We start from the raw sequence: 23182 nt of genomic DNA on the forward strand, positions 1-23182 counted from the left end.
GCAAGTCTTTCCAATTCATTATATATATATATATATATATATATATATATATATATATATATATATATATATATATATATATATATATATATATATATATATATATATTAGTTCTTTGTATGTTTGTTTGTTAGGAATTTTTATCCTTTTAATGTATATCTAATAAATGGTAAATTTTAGATCTTTTTTTCTATTTTAGCCAATCAGCTGCGAAATGGCACAAACAATATAAAGTGTATGTATGGAGCCGCAAACCTCCAACGTCACAGCATAAAGGTTACCTTATACATACTCTTTAGTAAAGCTTTGGAAAAAAAGTCTGCAGTCACTCTGTGACTGCAGACTTCAGGATTGTGACACCATGTAGTGCATTACGGACACTGCCATGATTTCCCGGTATTCCCCATGCCGGCAGGTGGTCATCTGACTGTATGCATGCGTCTTTCATACTTGTGGTCACATGTCAACTAGACTGATCTAGCGTCTCTCAGTTCACGTCTATTGGAAAAAGCTGAATGCGTCTAGTAGGCACATGACCTCAAGTATGCAAATCGCATCCATGCAGTCAGGTGACCGCCCTCTCACATCGAGAATACCAGGAGACTGTGACAGCATGCACACCGCTCCCCGTCACACAGAGTGATGGCAGGCTATTGGCCTACTCCTAGACAGCCTATTTAACACACGGAACTGCATTTCCCTTTTGTAGATGCTTTCTCTGTTTCATTGACTATAACTGGTCTCCTCTGTATGTTGGGTTGATGATCCTGCGAAACAGTTATGCGAAACATTAAACTTGTGAATTTCTAGGCAGATTTGAAGCTTTATCTCAACCTCCCCATGACATATATTACTACACAGCATTAAGGATGTATTGTAGTATGTACACGGGTCCATTTCTATTCATACTGTATCCACTTCCGGATATCTTATTGGAAACAAGGCAGCTGTAATACACAAGGAAACCTTCGTACAAGCTTCAGTAGCAGTAAGCAGCAGTGGGATTTCTGTAGTGTGTATAAGTAACCCCACCGGCAGTATTCCATGTCTTGTTCCCTGACTTGCGTCTATGAATATCTTACTAGGCTTCTAAGTCATGTCTGGCATCTACAATCACTTCACTTCTTAAGGCGAGCAAATGTTTGTTTACCTTAAGAGTGGACTCTTTAAAGGCTTTCTTTGTCTCTTCGTTGTATGAGGAATCGCTCATATGTTCAAGCTGACTAAGCTCGCTGATCTTACCGAGAGCACGGCGAGCAAACACCTAGAAAAACACACAAATATCAAATAGGATGTCTCAATCACCTTGTCATTCATACAAAGAAACAATAGGCCGGTAAACAAAAATATTAATTGCTATATAATCCTATGTGAATCGGGAAGTTCAGAAGCCAAGTTCGGTGCTCAGCAATGAATATTCATTCTGAAGTTTATGTAAAATGTAATTATTTGTACTCTATAAATACAGACAAATGAAAAAGGAAACATAAACCCTCTTCTCTTCCATGAATAATAAAAAAGAAAATAGATTTATTTACTTATTGTTGTTGCAGTCCACCCTGGCAGCCAAGGAGCTCCACTCCTTGCTCACTTCCTGCTGAGACATCTTGGGCTCGCTAACTACTGCTCTCTTAGCCCATTACTGATGACCACTGTACATGTATGGTGGGTGTGTGATAACAAGATATGGAGCCATCTGAAGAGCTAAGCATGCTCAAAACCGTTCGGGGTACCAGCTGTGCTACACAGCCAACACCTGGCAGTGACTGATGCAATAGGAGATAGTGCCGATCGCATGAGTTTAGCCTCAAGTATTATTGTTAAGAGTGACATTGACATTTAAAAGTCTGCAAGATGGCAGTCATAGGAACCCTGCTCCACATGATTGTGGGGAAAGAATCAGTTGCTATGGCCATCATCAGGGGCCTTTTGAAGGCTCTCATGGCTGCCATAAGCTGGTCTTTATAAGAGGTCATCTATTTCAAAATACACCACAATATTATTTTATTGCACAAGTATTGCAAAGCTGATCAAGACATTATGAGGACTCATTGCAAATGAAAAAAAAACATTACAAAAGAATATATATATGCAGGGGTTGGACAAAATAATGGAAACACCTAACGTTTTGGCATCATATTCTTTGAACATGTGATAAACATGCAAACCATGACATATGGTAATGTTTTGTAGGTGATTATTTGTGTTATGTGATATATGTATGTAAATTAACTGTTTGTTTTGCATAATAGTGAGAACATTGATGAGAACCTGATACGAATAGCAGACCTCTCGGATTTTCCAAGAGGCCAAATTGTTGGTGCTCGTATGGCAGGCGCTAGTGTAACAGAAAGTGCCCGAATGCTTGGCGTGTCAAGAGGTACGGTCTCCAAAGTAATGACTGCGTTTGAGAGAGAAGGAAAAACGTCCGCAACAAAACAGGTCCGGCCGAACGTCAAAGTCGACTGAGAGAGACAGTCGGACTCTAAAGCGAATTGTGAGAGGATCGCAAGACCACGGCTCCGAAAATCACTGCTGAGCTCAATGAACACCTACAGAACCCAGTTTCCACGAAAACTGTTCGTCAGGAGCTGCACAAATCTGGATTCCACAAAAGATCTGCAATTAGAAAACTACTGCTCTCAATGACAAATGTTTCTAAGCATTTAGAGTGGTGTAGAAACCTCCAGAATTGGTCCCTCGAGCAGTGGAAACATGTCATATTCTCAGATGAATCATCGTTTACCCTATTTCCGACCTTCGGCCGAGTGTACGTTTGGAGACAGCCGAAAGAAGTATTCCATCCAGACTGCCTTCTCCTAACCATAAAACATGGCGGAGGTTCTGTGATGATCTGGCATGCTATTTCGTGGAGATCCGCTGGGCCAATGATATCCCTTCATGAAAGAATTAACAGCCGAGATTATTTAGGCATTTTGGGCGACCAAGTGCATCCAATGGTTAAAGCACTGTTCCCGGAGGGGAACGCCATCTTTCAGGATGATAATGCACCAATTCATACAGCTAGAATCGTTAAAGCATGGCACGAGGAACATTCTAATGAAGTTGAGCATCTCATCTGGCCCCCACAATCTCCAGACCTCAACATTATTGAGCATTTATGGTCGATTTTAGAGATTCAAGTTAGACGTCAATTTCCGCCGCCATCGTCGCTCAAAGAACTGTAGGGTGTTTTAACTGCAGAATGGGCTAAAATTCCTTTGGAAACAATTCACACCTTGTATGAATCCATACCTCGGAGAATTGAGGCTGTAATCGCCGCAAAAGGTGGACCTACACCATATTAAACTAACTTTTGTTGATGTTTTCATTATTTTGTCCAACCCCTGTATATATATACTAGCTGTTTCCAGCCAGCTAACGCTCGGCACGCTCATTGCTATCTAATATAAACCTTGTGATATCTCTCTCTGTCCTTATCAATCTGCTCAGGTGTTCGTTGTTGATAACCAATCCTACGATTTTGTCGATATTGTTGTCGATCAGCTACTGCATCATTGTCTGGATTTTCCTGCGGCCTGTAAGATGTACCTGGGGACTTTTCTTGGCTCAGTTTGTTTGGGAGAATGCGGATGTAATTAAATGTACGTTTACCTTGGCTGAAATGGTTGAATTACATAGAAAGGAAGTGCTGCTTGTGGTAATGTGGGGGGTGGAGCCTCATGTGGTAATGTGTGGGGACGGAGCCTCGTGTGGTAATGTGTGGGGGCGGAGCCTCGTATGGTAATGTATGGGGACAGAGCCTCGTGTGGTAATGTGTGGGGACGCAGCCTCGTGTGGTAATGTGTGGGGACGTAGCCTCGTGTGGTAATGTGTGAGGACGGAGCCTCGTGTAGTAATGTGGGGGATGGAGCCTCATGAGGTAATGTGTGGGGACGGAGCCTCGTGTGGTAGTGGGGGGTGGGATTATATGAAGGGTGGGATTATGTGTGGTAATGTGGTGGGGGGGCGGGATTATCTGTGGTGATGTGGTGGGGGGTGGGATTATGGGTGGTGATGTGGTGGGATTATGGGTGGTGATGGGGGGCGGGATTATGGTTGGTGATGGGGTGGGGGGGCGGGATTATGGGAGGTGAAGGGGTGGGGGGGCAGGATTATGGGTGGTGATGTGTTGGGGGGCGGGATTGTGTGTGGTGATGGGGTGGGGGGCATTATTGTGTGTGGTGATGGGTTGGGGGGCGAGATAGTGTGTGGTGATTGGTTGGGGGCGAGATTTTGTGTGGTGATGTGTTGGGAGGCGGGATTGTGTGTGGTGATAGGTTGGGGGTGTGATTGTGTGTGGTGATGGGTTGGGGGACGTGATTGTGTGTGGTGATGGGTTGGGGGGCGAGATTGTGTGTGGTGATGGGTTGGGGGGCGAGATTGTGTGTGGTGATGGGTTAGGGGGGCGGGATTGTGTGTGGTGATGGGTTGGGAGGCGAGATTGTGTGTGGTAATGTGGTGGGGGGGCGGGATTATGTGTGATGATGGGTTGGGGGGCAGGATTGTGTGTGGTGATGTGGTGGGGGGCGTGATTGTGTCTGGTAATGAGGTGGGGGGCGGGATTGTGTGTGGTGATGTGGTGGGAGGCGGAGCTACTGTGCAGGGGGCGGGATTAGCGAGTAATCACGATGCCTCATATATATATATATATATATATATATATATATATATATATATATATATATATATATACACATCTTTTTTTTTATGTTCAACTGTAAATATTGAAATGTAAAAAAAACACATATTTGGTATTGTTCTAAGCAGAAGTGCTTGAACTGATAGAATTTAAAAATATTTATCCTATACTGTGAATGATGACACAGGAAAAAAAATTACAAAGTCAGAATTGGCATTTTTCTATTGTGCAAGTCACTAAAAAAGCAATTAAACATAGTATTTATATCCAAAATGATATGGATAAAAACGGCTGCTTGATGCACAAAAAAAAGCCCTCAAAGAGGTCCCATGGGTGGAAAAATAAAAACGTTACAGGTTATTTTCACCATTTAAGTAAAAAAAATTGATATCACAGTAATTGTATTGACCTGGAAATTATCTTGCCAGGCATCAATGAATGCTGGAAAATGAAAATCCAAAAAGCGATCGCGGAAGTATTTTTTCCATCATTTTACTGCACTTGGAATTTGTCTTCTATTTTTCAGTGCATTAGACCTTATTCACATGTCAGTATTGGGTCAGTATTTTGCATCAGTGTTTGTACGCCAAAACAAGGAGTGGAACTTACAAAGAAAAACTATCATTGAAAGTCTGACAAGTTCTGTGTTTTGGAGACACTCCTGGTTTCTGCATACAAATTCTGACAAATACTGATCAAAAATACTGACATGTGATTAACGTCTTATGTGAAGGAAAATAGAAAAAATTGGGAGTCCGGCTCATCAGGACTGGATTTTCCTTTTCTTTATAGTTTTCAAAAGAAAATATAGTGCATACAAAAGAAAAATTTACATGGTCGACGTGACCCAGTCGACGCGTTTCGACTGCACTAGGCAGTCTTACTCATGACTGATACGACGTGTGAATAACGTCTTATGTGGTGTGAGGCAGTGACTGGTGTTACATGTAGGGGTCGCTGTATGTTCCCCCCAGGATGCGCACGGAGACGTATTGAGGCCATCAGAGTGCACTGCAGTCACAGGTGTAGCTGTGGTTGTAATGCACACTAAAGTGAGTATGGGTCTTGGACATGCTGGTTGTCCAAGGCAGATTTAAGAAAAACCCACTCTGGGCTTTTGTGTTTTGAAACAGACTGCAGACGATAGTTGCAGTCCATTTCATTCCTGTACTAGCAACCCGTGGCCTTCAGCCAAATGGAAAACCCAGCCAGGAATGAAACAGACTTTATTCATCCTTTATTTCATGTACAAAAGAAAGAGCAATCTTTAATGGAATTTTTATAATTATCCTTCATAGGAAAGACATATAGGATAGAACATTTAAAAATCTATTTAAAAAAATGGAAATAATGACAAAATTTTAAAAGCATCACTTATGCAATCAATACAAAAATACTTTCCTTTTATATATCATATAAGGGCAAAAACGCCAAAAGAAAATCTATTAGCCAATAATGACAAATCACTTTGATGTGATTCCTTTCTTCAAGGAAAAGAAAGAAGATGGAGCCAGGAAATTACAGGCCAGTGTACCTCACTTTTATACTAGGAAAGATCTTTGAACAAATTATTAAAGAGCATGTATGTAAGTACTTGGATAGGAATACAGTAATTAACCAGAGCCAGCATGGGTTTGTAGCAAACTAGGCTACAGACTAGGTGGATCAGGGAAATGCGGTAGATATAGTATATCTCGACTTCAGGAAAGCATTTGATAAAGTATCTCATACTATCCTTATTGAAAAAATGACCAAGTATGAGATTGACAAGGTTACAGTTAGGTGGATTCATAACTGGCTCAGTGATCATACTCAGTGGTAATAAATGGTTGCACATCCAATTGGAAGAGTATCAAAGTGGGGTACCACAAGGCTCTGTCCTGGCTCCAGTGTTGTTCAACATTTTTATAAATGATCCAGATAAGGGAACTGGAGGTAAACTAATCAAATGTGCAGACGAAGCAAAGCTAGGAGGGATAGCTAACACTAGAGAAGACAGAGAAAGGATTCAGAAGGATCTAGAGAAGCTAGAATAATGGGCAGCGACTAATAGAATGTATTTAACGGGGAGAAATGAAAGATTCTACATCTGGGCAAGAAAAATGAAAATTACATCTATAGAATAGGAGGAATAGAACTAAGTAACCGCACAAGCGAAAAAGACTTGGGTATACTAATAGATCACAGACTGCACATGAGTCAACAGTGTGATGCAGCAGTAAAAAAGGCAAACACAGTTCTAGGATGTATTAAGAGAAGCATAGAGTCTAGATCACATGAAATAATTATCCCCTTCTACTCCTCATTGGTCAGGCCTCATCTGGAATACTGTGTCCACTTCTGGGCTCCACATTTTAAAAAAGGCATTGAAACACTGGAGCAAGTTTAGGGAAAAGCTACCAGGATGGTGAGTGGACTACAAAGCATGTCCTACGAGGAACGGTTAAAAGATCTGGGAATGTTTAGCTTGCAAAAAAGGCTAAGAGGAGACTTAATAGCTGTCTACAAATATCTGAAGGGATGTCACAGTGTAGAGGGATCATCCTTATTCTCATTTGTACATGGAAACACGAGATGCAATGGAATGAAACTGAAAGGGAGAAGTGTTATGATACGGTGGTCTAGGAGCAACATGGAACGAGCTCTGAAGGAAGTGGTAACTGTACTGACCGCAGTCCCTAAGCTCAACACAACACTAGAAGTAGCCGTGGAATGCTCCTAACTCTCCCTAGGCATCTCATCACAGCCTAAGAGCTAACTACCCCTAAAGATAGAAGCAGGAAAGCTATCTTGCCTCAGAGAAAATCCCCAAAGGATAGATTAGCCCCCCACAAATAATGACTGTGAGTGGAGAGGGAAAAGACATACACAGAATGAAACCAGGATGAGCACAGGAGGCCAGTCTATCTAAATAGATAGGACAGGATGGACAGGATGGAATACTGTGCGGTCAGTATAAAACACTACAAAAATCCACGCAGAGTTTACAAAAAATCTCCACACCTGACTAAAGGTGTGGAGGGCAAATCTGCCTCCCAGAGCTTCCAGCAAGACAGAATTAATTCACACTGATAAGCTGGACAAACATAGAAAGCACAGAATGGATAAGTCCACAATCTATGGACAGAAAAGGGCAAGCAAAAACTTAGCTTAGCTGAACTGGTCAGGATAACAGGGAACTCCAAAGAGATGTGAATCCAACCAGGAACCATTTACAAGTGGCACTGGCTGAAGATAGAGCCAGACTTAAATAGCCGAGCAGAAGAGACGATAAGTGGAGGCAGCTGATGACAGCTAACTCCAAGGAGCAGCCATACCACTAGAAACCACAAGAGGGAGCCCAAGAGCAGAACTCACAAAAGTGCCACTTACAACCACCGGAGGGAGCCCAAGAGCGGAATTCACAACATAGAAGACACAGATTAGATATTGGAAAAAACTTTTTGACAGTGTGGGTGATCAATGAGTGGAACAGGCTGCCACTAGAGGTGGTGAGTTCTCCTTCAATGAAAGTCTTCAAACAAAGGCTGGACAGACATCTGTCTGAGATGGTTTAGTGCGTCATGCACTGAGCAGGGGGTTGGACACTATGACCCTTGAGCTCCCTTCCAACTTTAACATTCTATGATTCTATGATCCTATCAGCTTTCACACAGAGTATAAAATACATTGTAGAATGCGCCTGAAACCTATGAAAAAATCCACATGTAATGTATGAAAATATAACAGTCATGGAAAATCACTGGACAAATAACCCATCTCTAGTAATATAGAACATGCAGAAGTGTCCTTCCTTAAAGGGAACCTGACCACTGATACATGCTACCTGCTCCACGGTATCCTGTATCAGACATTGGCTGTATGATTTCAGCCATACATGTTTAATTCTGAAATGCTGGGGCATATCAGAGAAATACACGGTACTTTAAAAGCCGCCGGGGACCAAGCCGCACGAGAAACTAGCTGAACAGACGGATCACCGGTGGATTGTCCCCATCCTACCTTGAGTGATACGTTTCTCTCTACATACGTATGCAGGGAAAGACCTGTCACTCCAGGGCAGCAGAGAGACTAGTCGGACAGGCGGATCCCCAGTGGCTTCTCCTCACCCACCTTTCCCTACACACGCATGCAGGGAGAGACCTGTCACTCCAGGACAGCAAGTGGGGAGAAGCCGCCAGGGACAAAGCCGTATGAGAGACTAATTGGACAGACGGATCCCCGGTGGCTTCTCCCCGCCTGTCCTGCCTGGAGTGATAGGTCTGTCCTTACACATGCATGCAGGGAGAGACCTGTCACTCCAGGACAGCAAGTGGGGAGAAGCCGCCAGGGACCAAGCCGTACGAGAGACTAATTGGACAGACGGATCCCCGGTGGCTTCTCCCCACCAGTCCTGCCTGGAGTGATAGGTCTGTCCTTACACATGCATGCAGGGAGAGAACTATCACTCCAGGGCAACAGTTGAAGAGCAGCCACAGGGGACTCACCTGTTCAACTATTCTCCTGTGCGGCTTGGTCCCCACCAGCTATTAAACCATATTCAAGTTAGCTGTCAGGTTGAAAAAATGAAGAAAAGTTGTTCCAGCTCTATAAAATAGAAAATACTTTATTGATCCATTAAAACTCCATAGTATTAGTGAAAATCCTTGTAAAAATTTAATGCAAGCATGTCAGAAAAAAGAAATAAGCGACGCGTTTCGATCTACGCAGATCTTTATCACAGATGTGACACATGCAGCTGTGGTGCCGAACAGTTGATTATCGGGAGCGCTCCAGGTATCCGATGTATCTATTCGGTACAAATACAAATGCAAGTCACAATTTTCAGATTTATATTTGTAACCTATTTCCAACGTCGGATGTAAAAGTATGCCGATGTTGGGCTGTTTTGGACAGCTGACATGTGCCTGGAATAGCCGCAGGTGGAATCGTGATCCACCCGCGGCTGTTAACCCGTTAAATGCTGCTGTCAAATTCTCTAAAAACAAGAAAAAGAAGCGCACATAGAGTAATACCTTCAGGTGTCGCAATCACGTGGACCCCCACAAAACAGACTCACCTGGTCTGGTTGTGACAGGTCACAACTCCCTTGGATCAGCACGTATGGTCGCAGCAAGCTCCCGGCAAGCAGAACAAATCCACATGGAGAGAAGTAGAACCGGAGAATAGAAGCCGCGCAGACCACAATAAAGGTATCAGAGTTACACACACACTCTGTTTATTAGCCTACGCGTTTCGTGGCCAACAGGCCACTTCATCAGGGCTAATAAACAGAGTGTGTGTGTAACTCTGATACCTTTATTGTGGTCTGCGCGGCTTCTATTCTCCGGTTCTACTTCTCTCCATGTGGAGCTGTCAAATTCTGACAGAGGCATTTAACATGCGCTTCCGGCAATCGCGATGGAAATCGGCACATCGGTGACCTCCATCACATGATCGCGGGCCACTGATGGGTTGGCATGACTCTCCTGCAGACCTCTATGGTTGTCACTGCTGGATTGCCATGTCATCTGCTTTGGGGAGTCATGTCATCTGTTGGTGCAGGTCCGCTGTATTTTATCAAGACCAAAGTCAGCGCAGCCATCTATCAGGAAATTTTAGAGCACTTCATGCTTCCCTCTGCCGACAGGCTTTTTGGAGATGGAAATTTCATTCTCCAGCAGGACTTGGCACCTGTTCACTCTGCCAAAAGTACCAGTATCACTGTGCTTGATTGGCTGGCAAACTCGCCTGACCTTAATCCCATAGAAAATCTATGAGGTATTGTCAAGAGGAAGATGAGGGACACCAGACCCAACAATGCAGATGAGCAGAAAACTGCTATCAAAGCAACCTGGGCTTCCATAACACCCCAGCAGTGACACAAGGTGATCGCTTCCATGACACGCCGCATTGATGCAGTAACTGATGCAAAATGAGCAAAATGAGTATTGAGTGCATTTACCGAACTGTTGTGAGTTCTGTTTTTGGGCTCCCTCTGGTGGTTACTGATGGTACTGGGTGATTTGTGTTCTGCTGTCTCTGGTGTCCACCTGTTCTATTAGGATTTGGGAGTTTCCTATTTAACCGGGCTTTCTTGTCATTTCCCCGCCGGCTATCAAGGTTATCAGAGTGTTTTGTTACCTCAGCTTCTGGCTTCAGTAATCTTCAGGACAAGCTAAGTTTTGATTTTCTTGTTCCACGTTTTGCTTTATTTTTGTCTTGTCCAGCTTGCATATAATTGTCTCTTTGCTGCTGGTTGCTTTAGTGGGCTGTAATTGCTCCTCATGTTCCATGAGTTGGAACATGAGTTCAAGTAATTACAGGATGGTTTTTTGAAGGTTTTTTTTTGCTGACCGCGCAGTTTACTTTTGTATCCTCTGCTATCTAGTTTTAGCGGGCCTCATTTTGCTGAATCTGTTTTCATACTGTGTATGTGCCTTCCTCTCATTTCACCGTCATTATATGTGGGGGGCTGCTATTTCTGTGGGGTATTTCTCTGGAGGCAAGAGAGGTCTGTGTTTCTTCTAATAGGGGAAGTTAGATCTTCGGCTGGTGCGAGACGTTTAGGATCAACGTAGGCACGTTCCCCGGCTATTGTTATTTGTGTGTTCAGGTTTAGGGTCGCGGTCAGCTCAGGTTCCATCACCCTAGAGCTCGTTGGTGCTTGTCCTTTTGTGATTCCCTGCCACTGGAATCATGACACCGAACATACACTTCAGTAGGCCAACATTTCAGATTTTAAAATCATTTTTCAAGCTGGTGTTATAAAGTATTCTAATTTACTGAGATAATGACTTTTGGGTTTTCATTGGCTGTAAGCCATAATCATCAACATTAACAGAAATAAACACTTGAAATAGATCAATCTGTTTGTAATGACTCTATATATGACTTTCATTTTTTGTATTGAAGAACTAAAATAAATTAACTATTTGATGACATTCAAATTTTGTGAGAAGCACCTGTGTAAAAAATAATGGCAACTTATACTTTACCTCGCCATGAACACCAGCTTGACAGTCGAAATAACATTGGCACACGGCAGTATACAGGGTCGCCCTCCAGGTAAGGTACTGGACAGATAAGAGAGGAATTGAAGACTCCATGCACACACTTGCCCATAACAGGGATTCAAGAGCCTGAAATAAAAGTGTATTTAACAAATATTTACGATCTGATAAAAGGTAGTCATTTGACATTTATGGAGCATCGAGTGTTTTATATCTACCACAGTATGTAGATATGAAATTGGTTTACAGATACCAAAGCAATAAAAACTGCAATTTGGACATTAATGTTGTACACTGAGATTTATTATTTCATAAATACTAATAAATATGTGAACATAGACAAGTAGAGCAAACACAGACTACTGTTTTATTTTTATAACCCGGTGATATACCCCATTGTGGCCACTAGAGGTCCCCACCACATAAGTTATTCAATATACTCAATGATAAGTATTAGTTCATTATAGCACTTTATTGAGTCTAATAACTTATTTTTGACAGGTGAGAGTTTAAATAGTAACTACTGCAAACATTAGCAGCGCAAGTCTGACAATAAAAGTTACATTTTAATGCTACGAGTTAGTAAAGGCATGCAGCTAAATGCAGATGTAATGAAAGACACTTATTGGAGCATCTGATCACAACACAATGACCTAGAGAGGGGCGGTAATTTTTAATAGGACAGATGTGCTTTGTGATCCATTTAGTCACAGCTTTAAAGGAACCCGTCAGTGGGATCAACCCTCTTAAGCCGTCTACATGAGCATGTAGTGTAGCTCACAAATTCAAATAAAATGATACCTTGACATTTGTGATCCGATGTCTTATTTTTCGTAATATGTAAATGAGCTGTTAAGATCTATGATCCGAAAACATATCTCCCCGAGAATCTGCCTCCAGAGCATTTACCTGTCCTTCCAGTGAATGACAGGTAATGGCTGAGAGTCTGCTCTTCTGATCTCACTGCAGAGCTGTGTGTGACCATGACTAACCAAAGTACAGCAGAGCTGAGTTTTGTTTCATTACAAACACATCTGCAGCTGCATCTCTCATCTTCTACTGTCAGCTCAGCTGCAGGACTATACCTGATTACAACTAACACTTTTTTATCTTTCATCTCCCAGGCATCCCGTGTGGGGGAGGGTAGAACAGCGGAGCAGACAGCATTGTGAGGAGAGAACTACAATTGCAGATGTGTCTGTAATAAGACAATGTTCTTCATTACTGCCCTTCCCCCACACTGGCTGACTGTGAGATGGAAGCTGAAGAAGGGTTAGATGAAATCAGGCACAGCTCTGTAACAGACCTCACAGCACTATGAGGGAACAACTGCAGCTGCAGATGTGTTTGTAATGAGAGAAAGAGCAGTTCTTCTGAGTGTGACTAAACTGTCATTCATTACATGTCTCACACTGGTAACACCTTATCAGGATCCTGTCAGCGCAAGTAAACAGCCACAGCTGAGCAGGGCGACTCACCCACACTAGGGGAGAGCCCGGGGTCAGATGCTGCAGGGAAAGCTCAGGCAGACGGGACCTGAGCAGCGTGGTGAGAGGGTTAGCAGAAAGCAGAAGGACCGGTGATCATGTGACCACAGGGGGCGGGGCTTAGCATCCTGCTGCTGGAGATGAGGGTAGGATGCTACAGGGACCCTGGTGTAGAAGATAGGGGAACTCAGGGGGTCATACATGGAGAGGGCGGCGCGGTACAGGAGGGGGAGCAGAGAACAGTCAGAATGTAGGCAAGGAGTCATAAACGAAGAAAGCAGCGCAGTACAGGAGGGACAGGCGGAACTCTTAACGGGGACAGAACCACGTCAGAACCGGACAAGCATAACATAGCACAGGCACAACAGGGTCACATACTCGGCCAAGGGTCAAAGCATAAGCGAGGAGGAATGACCCCACAATGAGGCTATAAGAAGCCTCCCAGAATTCCAGAGTGAGGCCGTCCAGATTAACCTCTGAACTACCTAATCCCACAAACTAAGCAGATCATGACACACCTCCTTGTATTTAAAATTATCTCTGGAGGCAGAGTCTCAGGTGGATCTGTGTCTGGCCCATAGATCTTAACAGCTCACTTTCAAGTTAAGAAAACTGTTGATTTCTCTGGAACAAGACATTGCAGTGATGGTGTCTATATTTTATTAACCCCTTTAGAGACAGAGCCAATTTGCTGCTTAATGACCAAGTACATTTTTATAATTCTGACCACTGTCACTTTATGTGGTTACAACTCTGGAACACTTCAACAGATCCCACTGATTCTGAGGCTGTTTTTTCGTGACATATTGTACTTTATGCTAGCGGTAACATTTCTTCAAAATGACTTGTGTTTATTTATGAAATAAAAACAGAAATATGGCAAAAAATTCTGAACATTTTGCAATTTTCAAAATTTGAATTATTTATGCCCTTCAATCGGAGAGATATGTCACACAAAATACTTAATAAATCACATTTACCACATGTCTACTTTACATCAGCACAATTTTGGAAACACATTTTTTTTTTGTTAGGAAGTTATAAGGGTTAAATTTTACCAGCGATTTCTCATTTTTACAACAAAATTTACAAAACCATTTTTTTCTAGGGACTACCTCACATTTGAAGTCACTTTGAGGGGTGTACATGACGAAAATACCCAAAAGTGACACCATTCTAAAAACTGCACCCCTCAAGGTGCCCAAAACCACACTCATGAAGTTTACTAACCCTTTACGTGCTTCACAGTAACTGAAGCAATGTGGAAGGAACAAATGAACATTTAACTTTTTTTCACAAACATTTTACTTCAGAACCAATTTTTTTTTATTTTTCCAAGAGTACAAAGAGAAAATAAACAACAAAAGTTGTTGTGCAAGTTCTCCTGAATACGTCGATACCCCATATGTGGGGGTAAACCACTGTTTGGGCGCATGGCAGAGCTCGGAAGGGAAGGAGCGCCGTGTTTACTTTTTCAACGCAGAATTGGCTGAAATTGAGACACTATTTTGGAAACTAGACCTCCCAAGGAACTTATCTAGATGTGTGGTGAGCACTTTGAACCCCCAAGTGCATCACAGAAGTTTATAACGTAGAGCCGTGAAAATAAAAAATCATATTTTTTCCACAAAAATTATCTTTTCACCCCCAAATTTTTATTTTCCCAAGGGTAACAGGAGAAATTAAACCCCCAAATTTGTTGTGCAATTTGTCGAGAGTATGCAGATACCCCATATGTGGGGGTAAAGCAGTGTTTGGGTGCATGGCAGGGCTCAGAAGGGAGGGAGCACTGTTTGACTGTTTGAATGCAAAATTGGCTGGAATCAATGGTGGCGCCATGCTGCATTTGGAGACCCCCCTGATGTACCTAAACAGTGGAAACCCCACAATTCTAACTCCAACCCTTCCCCCAACACAACCCTAACCCTAATCCCAACCTTAAGCATAACCCTAACCATAACCCTAACCCCACACACACCCCTAACCCTAATCCCAACCCTAACTGTAATCCCAACCTTAACCCTAGCCCTAACCCTCCTGGAAGAAGACTCCGGTGGCCCGGGGGACTTCACAGGGGGATGCCTGGACACCAGAGGTACCGGGGGGAAATCGGGGGACCCCATTTCTCTCTCCTCTGATGTGTGATTAACTGCCGCCGTTAATATGCGTATCGGCGGTTGTTAAGGGGTTAAACAGGGTCAGATTATCATGAATTAGATAAGGTCATTACGTGCAAATTCTATTGGTATGAACTGTACTACAGATGTTTTATTAGGCAAGGTCATTAGGAGCATCTAGCATGATTGACCAACAGAATTAGAACTACTGGAGGATGGATCCAGTAGCAAAGGAGGATTAAAAAAAACAGAGCTGAAGTCAACATTGCGAGGGATGGGGGGGGAAGCTGCAAATCTGTGCAAATGTAAAATGTGCCTATCTAAGACTGCCCTTTTTATTCAATAAAAGAGTGGGATGCCCCAGCCTGGTGATTTTATTAAATGTTAGTTTTAGAAGCACTCATAAGTGCCATTAATGCCCCTGAAAAGCCTTTATTTTCTATCGCGTGCTGGATTAGTGAAAATAGCGAGATTTTGAACTTTCACTGCAAAATTGCCGTGGGGGGGTTGTGAGATCCCACTCTGCATGCCAGGACCCCACACTCTGCAAGTTCGGGCCCGACTTTGGTATAAAATTGAATCCTTTGGAGCTATTGGGCTCACTTATGAGCACTTTTAAGGCCAACTTATATTTAATAAAATCACCAGTCAGAGTGGCCATGGTCTCAGTAAAGAAAACTGAGACCACGATATAATTTTTTACCTAATTCTTTACATAAAAAAACATGAATGCAGCAAAATTTTCTGAAGCGATCATAAAATAAAAAAATAAACAAGTAAGTGTACAATGCTGGCTGCTACGTAAAGCTTCTATAAAGCTCTGCATAAGTGACAGTACTTTATTACTCATAAATATAAGCAATTGCCAACTCAGCATCTACAGCGCCATGAATTATTGAAGATGCCAAGATCTCTTTCTAGTGACGAACTATAAGCTCTAAGAATAGAGATGTTTTCTTCCTTCGTTTTCTTGAACAGTATTCCCTATAGCTGCATTTCCTGGCATTTGATTATAGACGTACCAGTACTAGAAATAATTCTGTACTATTCTAAACTGCTCGTTACCAGGGCTCTCATTCTTTCTGGCAAATGTTAACCCAAAAAACTGGATAAACCAAGATTTCATTGTCTCAAAAAGAAAACCAAATTCAAGCTTTCACTCAAAAGTGTTCTGGATTTTCAGAGTTAGGACTCATGCCCACTTCCCGAAAAGTCCCACGCCGTAATCCATATCTGGGGGATATATAGTTTACAACCAGGAGCGGTGCTAATGCGTCCGCCCCGTCTGTAAACTACTGGGAAATAAATGAGATGATGCCAGTGCTTGCTTCAGAGACAAGCAATGACGTCACGGAGTCTGCCCTCACTGCAGGCCTGACCTGCGCTGAACTCTGGAGCGTGGGAGGATGACCAAGCATTTTCCCACGCTCCTGGGAGAGGTAGCCATCGACCAGTTGTTCAGCTGACATCTATCATGTCTATGGACAGTGTTAATGTATGTCCAAAGAGAACGGAAAAAAAAACCTGGTGGGACAATGCGGCTTCAACAGCTCATCAGAGCTTCTCCACTTACCGTATATACTTGGGTATGAGTCGACCAGAGTATAATCCATGTCACCTAATTTTGCCTCAAATAACTGGGAAAAATTCTTCACTTGAGTATAACCTCCTTATTCCCATACTTGTCTGCATGGCTCCTTATTCCCATCCTTGTCTGCATGGCTCCTTATTCCCATCCTTGTCTGCATGGCTCCTTATTCCCATCCTTGTCTGCATGGCTCCTTATTCCCATCCTTGTCTGCATGGCTCCTTATTCCCATCCTTGTCTGCATTGCTCCTTATTCCCATCCTTGTCTGCGTGGTTCCTCATACCCATCCTTGTATGCATGGCTCCTTATTCCCATCCTTGTATGCATGGCTCCTTATTCCCATCCTTGTCTGCATGGCTCCTTATTCCCATCCTTGTCTGCATGGCTCCTTATTCCCATCCTTGTCTGCGTGGTTCCTCATACCCATCCTTGTATGCATGGCTCCTTTTTCCCATCCTTGTCTGCATGGCTTCTTATTCCCATCCTTGTCTGCATGGTTCCTAATTCCCATCCTTGTATGCATGGCTCCTTATTCCCATCCTTGTCTGCATGGCTTCTTATTCCCATCCTTGTCTGCGTGGTTCCTCATACCCATCCTTGTATGCATGGCTCCTTATTCCCATCCTTGTCTGCATGGCTTATTATTCCCATCCTTGTCTGCATGGTTCCTAATTCCCATCCTTGTATGCATGGCTCCTTATTCCCATCCTTGTCTGCATGGCTCCTTATTCCCATCCTTGTATGCATGGCTCCTTATTCCCATACTTGTCTGCATGGCTCCTTATTCCCATCCTTGTATGCATGGTTCCTAATTCCCATCCTTGTCTGCATGGCTCCTTATTCCCATACTTGTCTGCATGGCTCCTTATTCCCATCCTTGTCTGCATGGCTCCTTATTCCCATCCTTGTCTGCATGGCTCCTTATTCCCATCCTTGTCTGCATGGCTCCTTATTCCCATACTTGTCTGCATGGCTCCTTATTCCCATCCTTGTCTGCATGGCTCCTTATTCCCATCCTTGTCTGCGTGGCTCCTTATTCCCATCCTTGTCTGCGTGGTTCCTCATACCCATCCTTGTATGCATGGCTCCTTATTCCCATACTTGTCTGCATGGCTCCTTATTCCCATACTTGTCTGCATGGCTCCTTATTCCCATCCTTGTATGCATGGCTCCTTATTCCCATCCTTGTATGCATGGCTCCTTATTCCCATCCTTGTGTGTATGGCTCCTTATTCCCATCCTTGTGTGTATGGCTCCTTATTCCCATCCTTGTCTGCATGGCTCCTTATTCCCATCCTTGTCTGCATGGCTCCTAATTCCCATCCTTGTATGCATGGCTCCTAATTCCCATCCTTGTATGCATGGCTCCTTATTCCCATCCTTGTATGCATGGCTCCTTATTCCCATCCTTGTCTGCATGGCTCCTTATTCCCATCCTTGTCTGCATGGCTCCTTATTCCCATCCTGGTATGCATGGCTCCTAATTCCCATCCTTGTATGCATACAGTTAGGGCCAGAAATATTTGGACAGTGACACAAGTTTTGTTATTTTAGCTGTTTACAAAAACATGTTCAGAAATACAATTATATATGTAATATGGGCTGAAAGTGCACACTCCCAGCTGCAATATGATAGTTTCCACATCCAAATCGGAGAAAGGGTTTAGGAATCATAGCTCTGTAATGCATAGCGTCCTCTTTTTCAAGGGACCAAAAGTAATTGGACAATGGACTCTAAGGGCTGCAATTAACTCTGAAGGCATCTCCCTCGTTAACCTGTAATCAATGAAGTAGTTAAAAGGTCAGGGGTGGATTCCAGGTGTGTGGTTTTGCATTTGGAAGCTGTTGCTGTGAGCAGACAACATGCGGTCAAAGGAACTCTCAATTGAGGTGAAGCAGAACATCCTGAGGCTGAAAAAAAAGAAAAAATCCATCAGAGAGATAGCAGACATGCTTGGAGTAGCAAAATCAACAGTTGGGTACATTCTGAGAAAAAAGGAATTGACTGGTGAGCTTGGGAACTCAAAAAGGCCAGGGCGTCCACGGATGACAACAGTGGTGGATGATCGCCGCATACTTAATTTGGTGAAGAAGAACCCGTTCACAACATCAACTGAAGTCCAGAACACTCTCAGTGAAGTAGGTGTATCTGTCTCTAAGTCAACAGTGAAGAGAAGACTCCATGACAGTAAATACAAAGGGTTCACATCTAGATGCAAACCATTCATCAATACCAAAAATAGACAGGCCAGAGTTAAATTTGCAGAAAAACACCTCAAGAAGCCAGCTCAGTTCTGGAAAAGTATTCTATGGACAGATGAGACAAAGATCAACCTGTACCAGAATGATGGGAAGAAAAAAGTTTGGAGAAGAAAGGGAACGGCACATGATCCAAGGCACACCACATCCTCTGTAAAACATGGTGGAGGCAACGTGATGGCATGGGCATGCATGGCTTTCAATGGCACTGGGTCACTTGTGTTTATTGATGACATAAGAGCAGACAAGAGTAGCCGGATGAATTCTGAAGTGTACCGGGATATACTTTCAGCCCAGATTCAGCCAAATGCTGCAAAGTTGATTGGACGGCGCTTCATAGTACAGATGGACAATGACCCCAAGCATACAGCCAAAGCTACCCAGGAGTTCATGAGTGCCAAAAAGTGGAACATTCTGCAATGGCCAAGTCAATCTCCAGATCTAAACCCAATTGAGCATGCATTTCACTTGCTCAAATCCAGACTTAAGACGGAAAGACCCACAAACAAGCAAGACCTGAAGGCTGCGGCTGTAAAGGCCTGGCAAAGCATTAAGAAGGAGGAAACCCAGCGTTTGGTGATGTCCATGGGTTCCAGACTTAAGGCAGTGATTGCCTCCAAAGGATTTGCAACAAAATATTGAAAATAAAAATATTTTGTTTGGGTTATGTTTATTTGTCCAATTACTTTTGACCTCCTAAAATGTGGAGTGTTTGTAAAGAAATGTGTACAATTCCTACATTTTCTATCAGATATTTTTGTTCAACCCTTCAAATTAAACGTTACAATCTGCACTTGAATTCTGTTGTAGAGGTTTCATTTCAAATCCAATGTGGTGGCATGCAGAGCCCAACTCGCGAAAATTGTGTCACTGTCCAAATATTTCTGGCCCTAACTGTAGCTCCTTACTCCCTTCCCTGTCCTGGTATGCATGGTTCCTCATCCCCATTTTTGTATGTATGGCCCCCATTAGAAAAGCATAAAAAAATAAAACCATCCTACTTACCTTCCCTGCGTGCCCTCGCAGCATCTCGTTCTGGTGCCAGCAGATTCTGCGGCCGGGCGATCACGTGTCCCCGCTCATTAAGGTAATACATTTTCACCTGTCTCCATGTGCAATAAGATAAATTAATATTCTTTACCAGTGCAGTGAATATCCATTTATCTTTAGCAGCAGGCACAGGCTTTAGCCGCAGTAGCCGACTCCTGCCTCCTGTGACCCGCTGCTCCGCCGCTAACCCTCCGGGACAATGACTCGTGTCTAAGCCAATGGGGGCATTTTCAGCACAAAAAAATGTGCTGAAAAACTCAGCTTATACACGAGTATATACAGAAATTCTTCGGAAGCAGTACCAGCCAAAACATACATATGTCTCACTATTGGTCAAAGTCTATGGTAAACTTAAAGCGTTATCTTAGTTCTTTGACTTATTTTGTCCTTTTTTTAGTGTTACAGGTAGACATGTGCAACATATGATGACTTCAGTCAAAAATGCCTCATCAGCCTCATAGTTTGAGAAGCGTACATTTCAATCTAGTACTCCAATTAATTTAATATCCTCAAAGTAGTAATCCAGCATTTTTTGTAATTCCCCCATCCGTTAGCTATTAGCATTGTATATTCAGTGTGTGCATGAAAATACTTTCACGGGTGCTGTCTTCTTCCGTTTCACCGCTGCCCCGCTGCCCGTTCTTGCATCATGTGGCCACAGTGGTGACCAGCTGACACACAGAATCTTCTTTGTGGATCGGAAGTCACATTTTCAATGTCAGTTTATGAGATTCGGGACACGGCTATAATATTAAGAAAGGAAGTAACAGTCGGCTGTGTGAGTCGGCAAGAAACAGCTGCGGTAACACGGTACAGGCGGCGCCCGGAGGAGCGCTAGAAATGGCAGAAGACAGCGATCGGTAAGTATGTTAATGCATACACCGAATATACATTACTAATACCTAACAGGGGGGAATAAAATACAGCTGGACTGGCTCTTTAATGTGATTCTAGCAAAAAAAAATTTTTTTAAATATATAACAACTCTTGATTTACTGATCACATCTTACCTTTGAAGAATGCCCCAATGCCATTAAATGTCTGCATATAGTGTATATGTGGAGACTTCCTACAGATAGATAAAAAATAATAATAATAAAAATAATAACTGATTATTAATACATAAAATAACAAATTGCCATACTAAAAGAACACACTGTATACAAACCCCAAAAGTAGCCATAAAAACTGCACATTTACCTTCACTCACCAGTGCATCTATATAGTTTTATATTGAGCTTACCATTATAAATTAACCAGCAGAGATGTTCTTGTGGGAGCACAACTTGCATGACGAGCTGAAGAAATGACAATATATTAAGGCATTTCTTCACGGATTCTTTGTTCCGAAGATGGGCATCACTGGTCTTCACCAACTGGTACATGCAAATACATCTTCCTTGCAGAGCATGGAACTGAAATTTGGGCACAGAGTAGGTGAATTATTAGGGAAACGTTTTAGCAAGAATTATTTTGAAGTTGCGGATATATATGTATGTAAGTATGAACATTGCAATCAAGCCCTATCTCATAGACAAGTAAAGATTGAGAAGATCTAAGTGGTCCAGAATTTCCAGAATGCCGTTATACAGGTACTATGGGATGCTGCTTAGGACCATGTCTACCATTGAATCTAGAAGTCAGTATACCTGTACCCTCTTACATCTCAAACACAAATGTTTCCATTCCCTCAACTCCCCAAGTTAGGCCCAGAATCATCAGATTATCATGTTTGGATTCATAGTACAAAAAAAGTGTCTCTAAATATTTGTACCAACATCAAATTGTGATGTCAGAAACTCACAATTATACCCACAACAGAGGCGGTGCAGAAGACTGTGGACAAGTTCCCTCTTGCGCCAATCACTAATTGACGAACATGTTTTTCTTCACCTTTTGAGACCCGTTCCCCTCTTACGATGTGTATTAACCATTTGTGTGTTCACAAACCTTACATCTCACAGATCTTATCTTTTTAATTGGATCTGATAGCTTCCCTTATAATTAAGCTTCACTTGTAAGTATCCTTTCATGAATTCTGTAGGCCAAATGAAAAGGGCATCTGCCGAAACGTGTAGTTTTAGGAGGGGTGAGGGGTTAAATTTTTGTCCATAGTTGTAACATTATTGGATTCATTAAATATTGAGAAGTTCTTTGCAAAAACGTCTATCACTGTTCCTTCTACGCTCCCTGGATATACTCCTCTTTTCCCTAACATTTGTTATGGTTAACATTTCGGTAATTTGGACAAAACCAATCTCTTTTGCATTTCATTGGAAATTCCATTGTGAATCTTGTCACGATTCCTCCGCTCGGTGAATGATTGCTATGCTGTTCTGTGGAAACTGCCTTGCTGAACTGTCTGTGTCTTGATTGACAGCTCTGCTCTCCAATCTGTGACCTGGATGTGCCAGGACTTTCTGCAGGTGTTCAGTGTTCTGGTAATCGTATCGCTACTTAACTGAGCTGTCTGCCGCTGATCCCTGCCAGATGTAGTTTGTGCGTCTTGGTGAGTGTTAGCCTGATTCTGTTGCTCTGAGTTCTGATCTTCTGCTGCCTGACCCTTTGGACAGTATTCTCCTGATTCTGTTGCTCTGAGTTCTGATCTTCTGCTGCCTGACCCTTTGGACAGTATTCTCCTTATTCTGTTGCTCTGAGTTCTGATCTTCTGCTGCCTGACCCTTTGGACAGTATTCTCCTGATTCTGTTGCTCTGAGTTCTGATCTTCTGCTGCCTGACCCTTTGGACAGTATTCTCCTGATTCTGTTGCTCTGAGTTCTGATCTTCTGCTGCCTGACCCTTTGGACAGTATTCTCCTGATTCTATTGCTCTGAGTTCTGATCTTCCGCTGCCTGACCCTTTGGACAGTATTCTCTTGATTCTGTTGCTCTGAGATCTGATCTTCCGCTGCCTGACCCTTTGGACAGTATTCTCCTGATTCTGTTGCTCTGAGTTCTGATCTTCTGCTGCCTGACCCTTTGGACAGTATTCTCCTGATTCTATTGCTCTGAGTTCTGATCTTCCGCTGCCTGACCCTTTGGACAGT

The 23182-nt window shown here is 42.9% G+C and overlaps 1 protein-coding gene across 6 annotated transcripts in view; it reads right to left on the bottom strand.

Moving 5' to 3' along the window:
* The window catches only part of CFAP54 (cilia and flagella associated protein 54), a 752512-nt gene that overhangs the window by 702546 nt on the left and 26784 nt on the right, over nucleotides 1-23182 (bottom strand). For all 6 annotated transcript variants that reach the window (XM_069764454.1, XM_069764457.1, XM_069764455.1 and 3 more), the window contains 4 exons: nucleotides 21380-21551; nucleotides 21147-21205; nucleotides 11620-11763; nucleotides 1151-1264 (listed from right to left, as the gene is read on the bottom strand). In XM_069764454.1, the coding sequence (XP_069620555.1) occupies nucleotides 1151-1264; nucleotides 11620-11763; nucleotides 21147-21205; nucleotides 21380-21551 (489 nt within the window). The remainder of the gene's footprint in view (nucleotides 1-1150; nucleotides 1265-11619; nucleotides 11764-21146; nucleotides 21206-21379; nucleotides 21552-23182) is intronic.

This window comes from Ranitomeya imitator, chromosome 4 (genome assembly GCF_032444005.1).
Source record: "Ranitomeya imitator isolate aRanImi1 chromosome 4, aRanImi1.pri, whole genome shotgun sequence".
NCBI classification, from domain to species: Eukaryota; Metazoa; Chordata; class Amphibia; order Anura; family Dendrobatidae; genus Ranitomeya; species Ranitomeya imitator.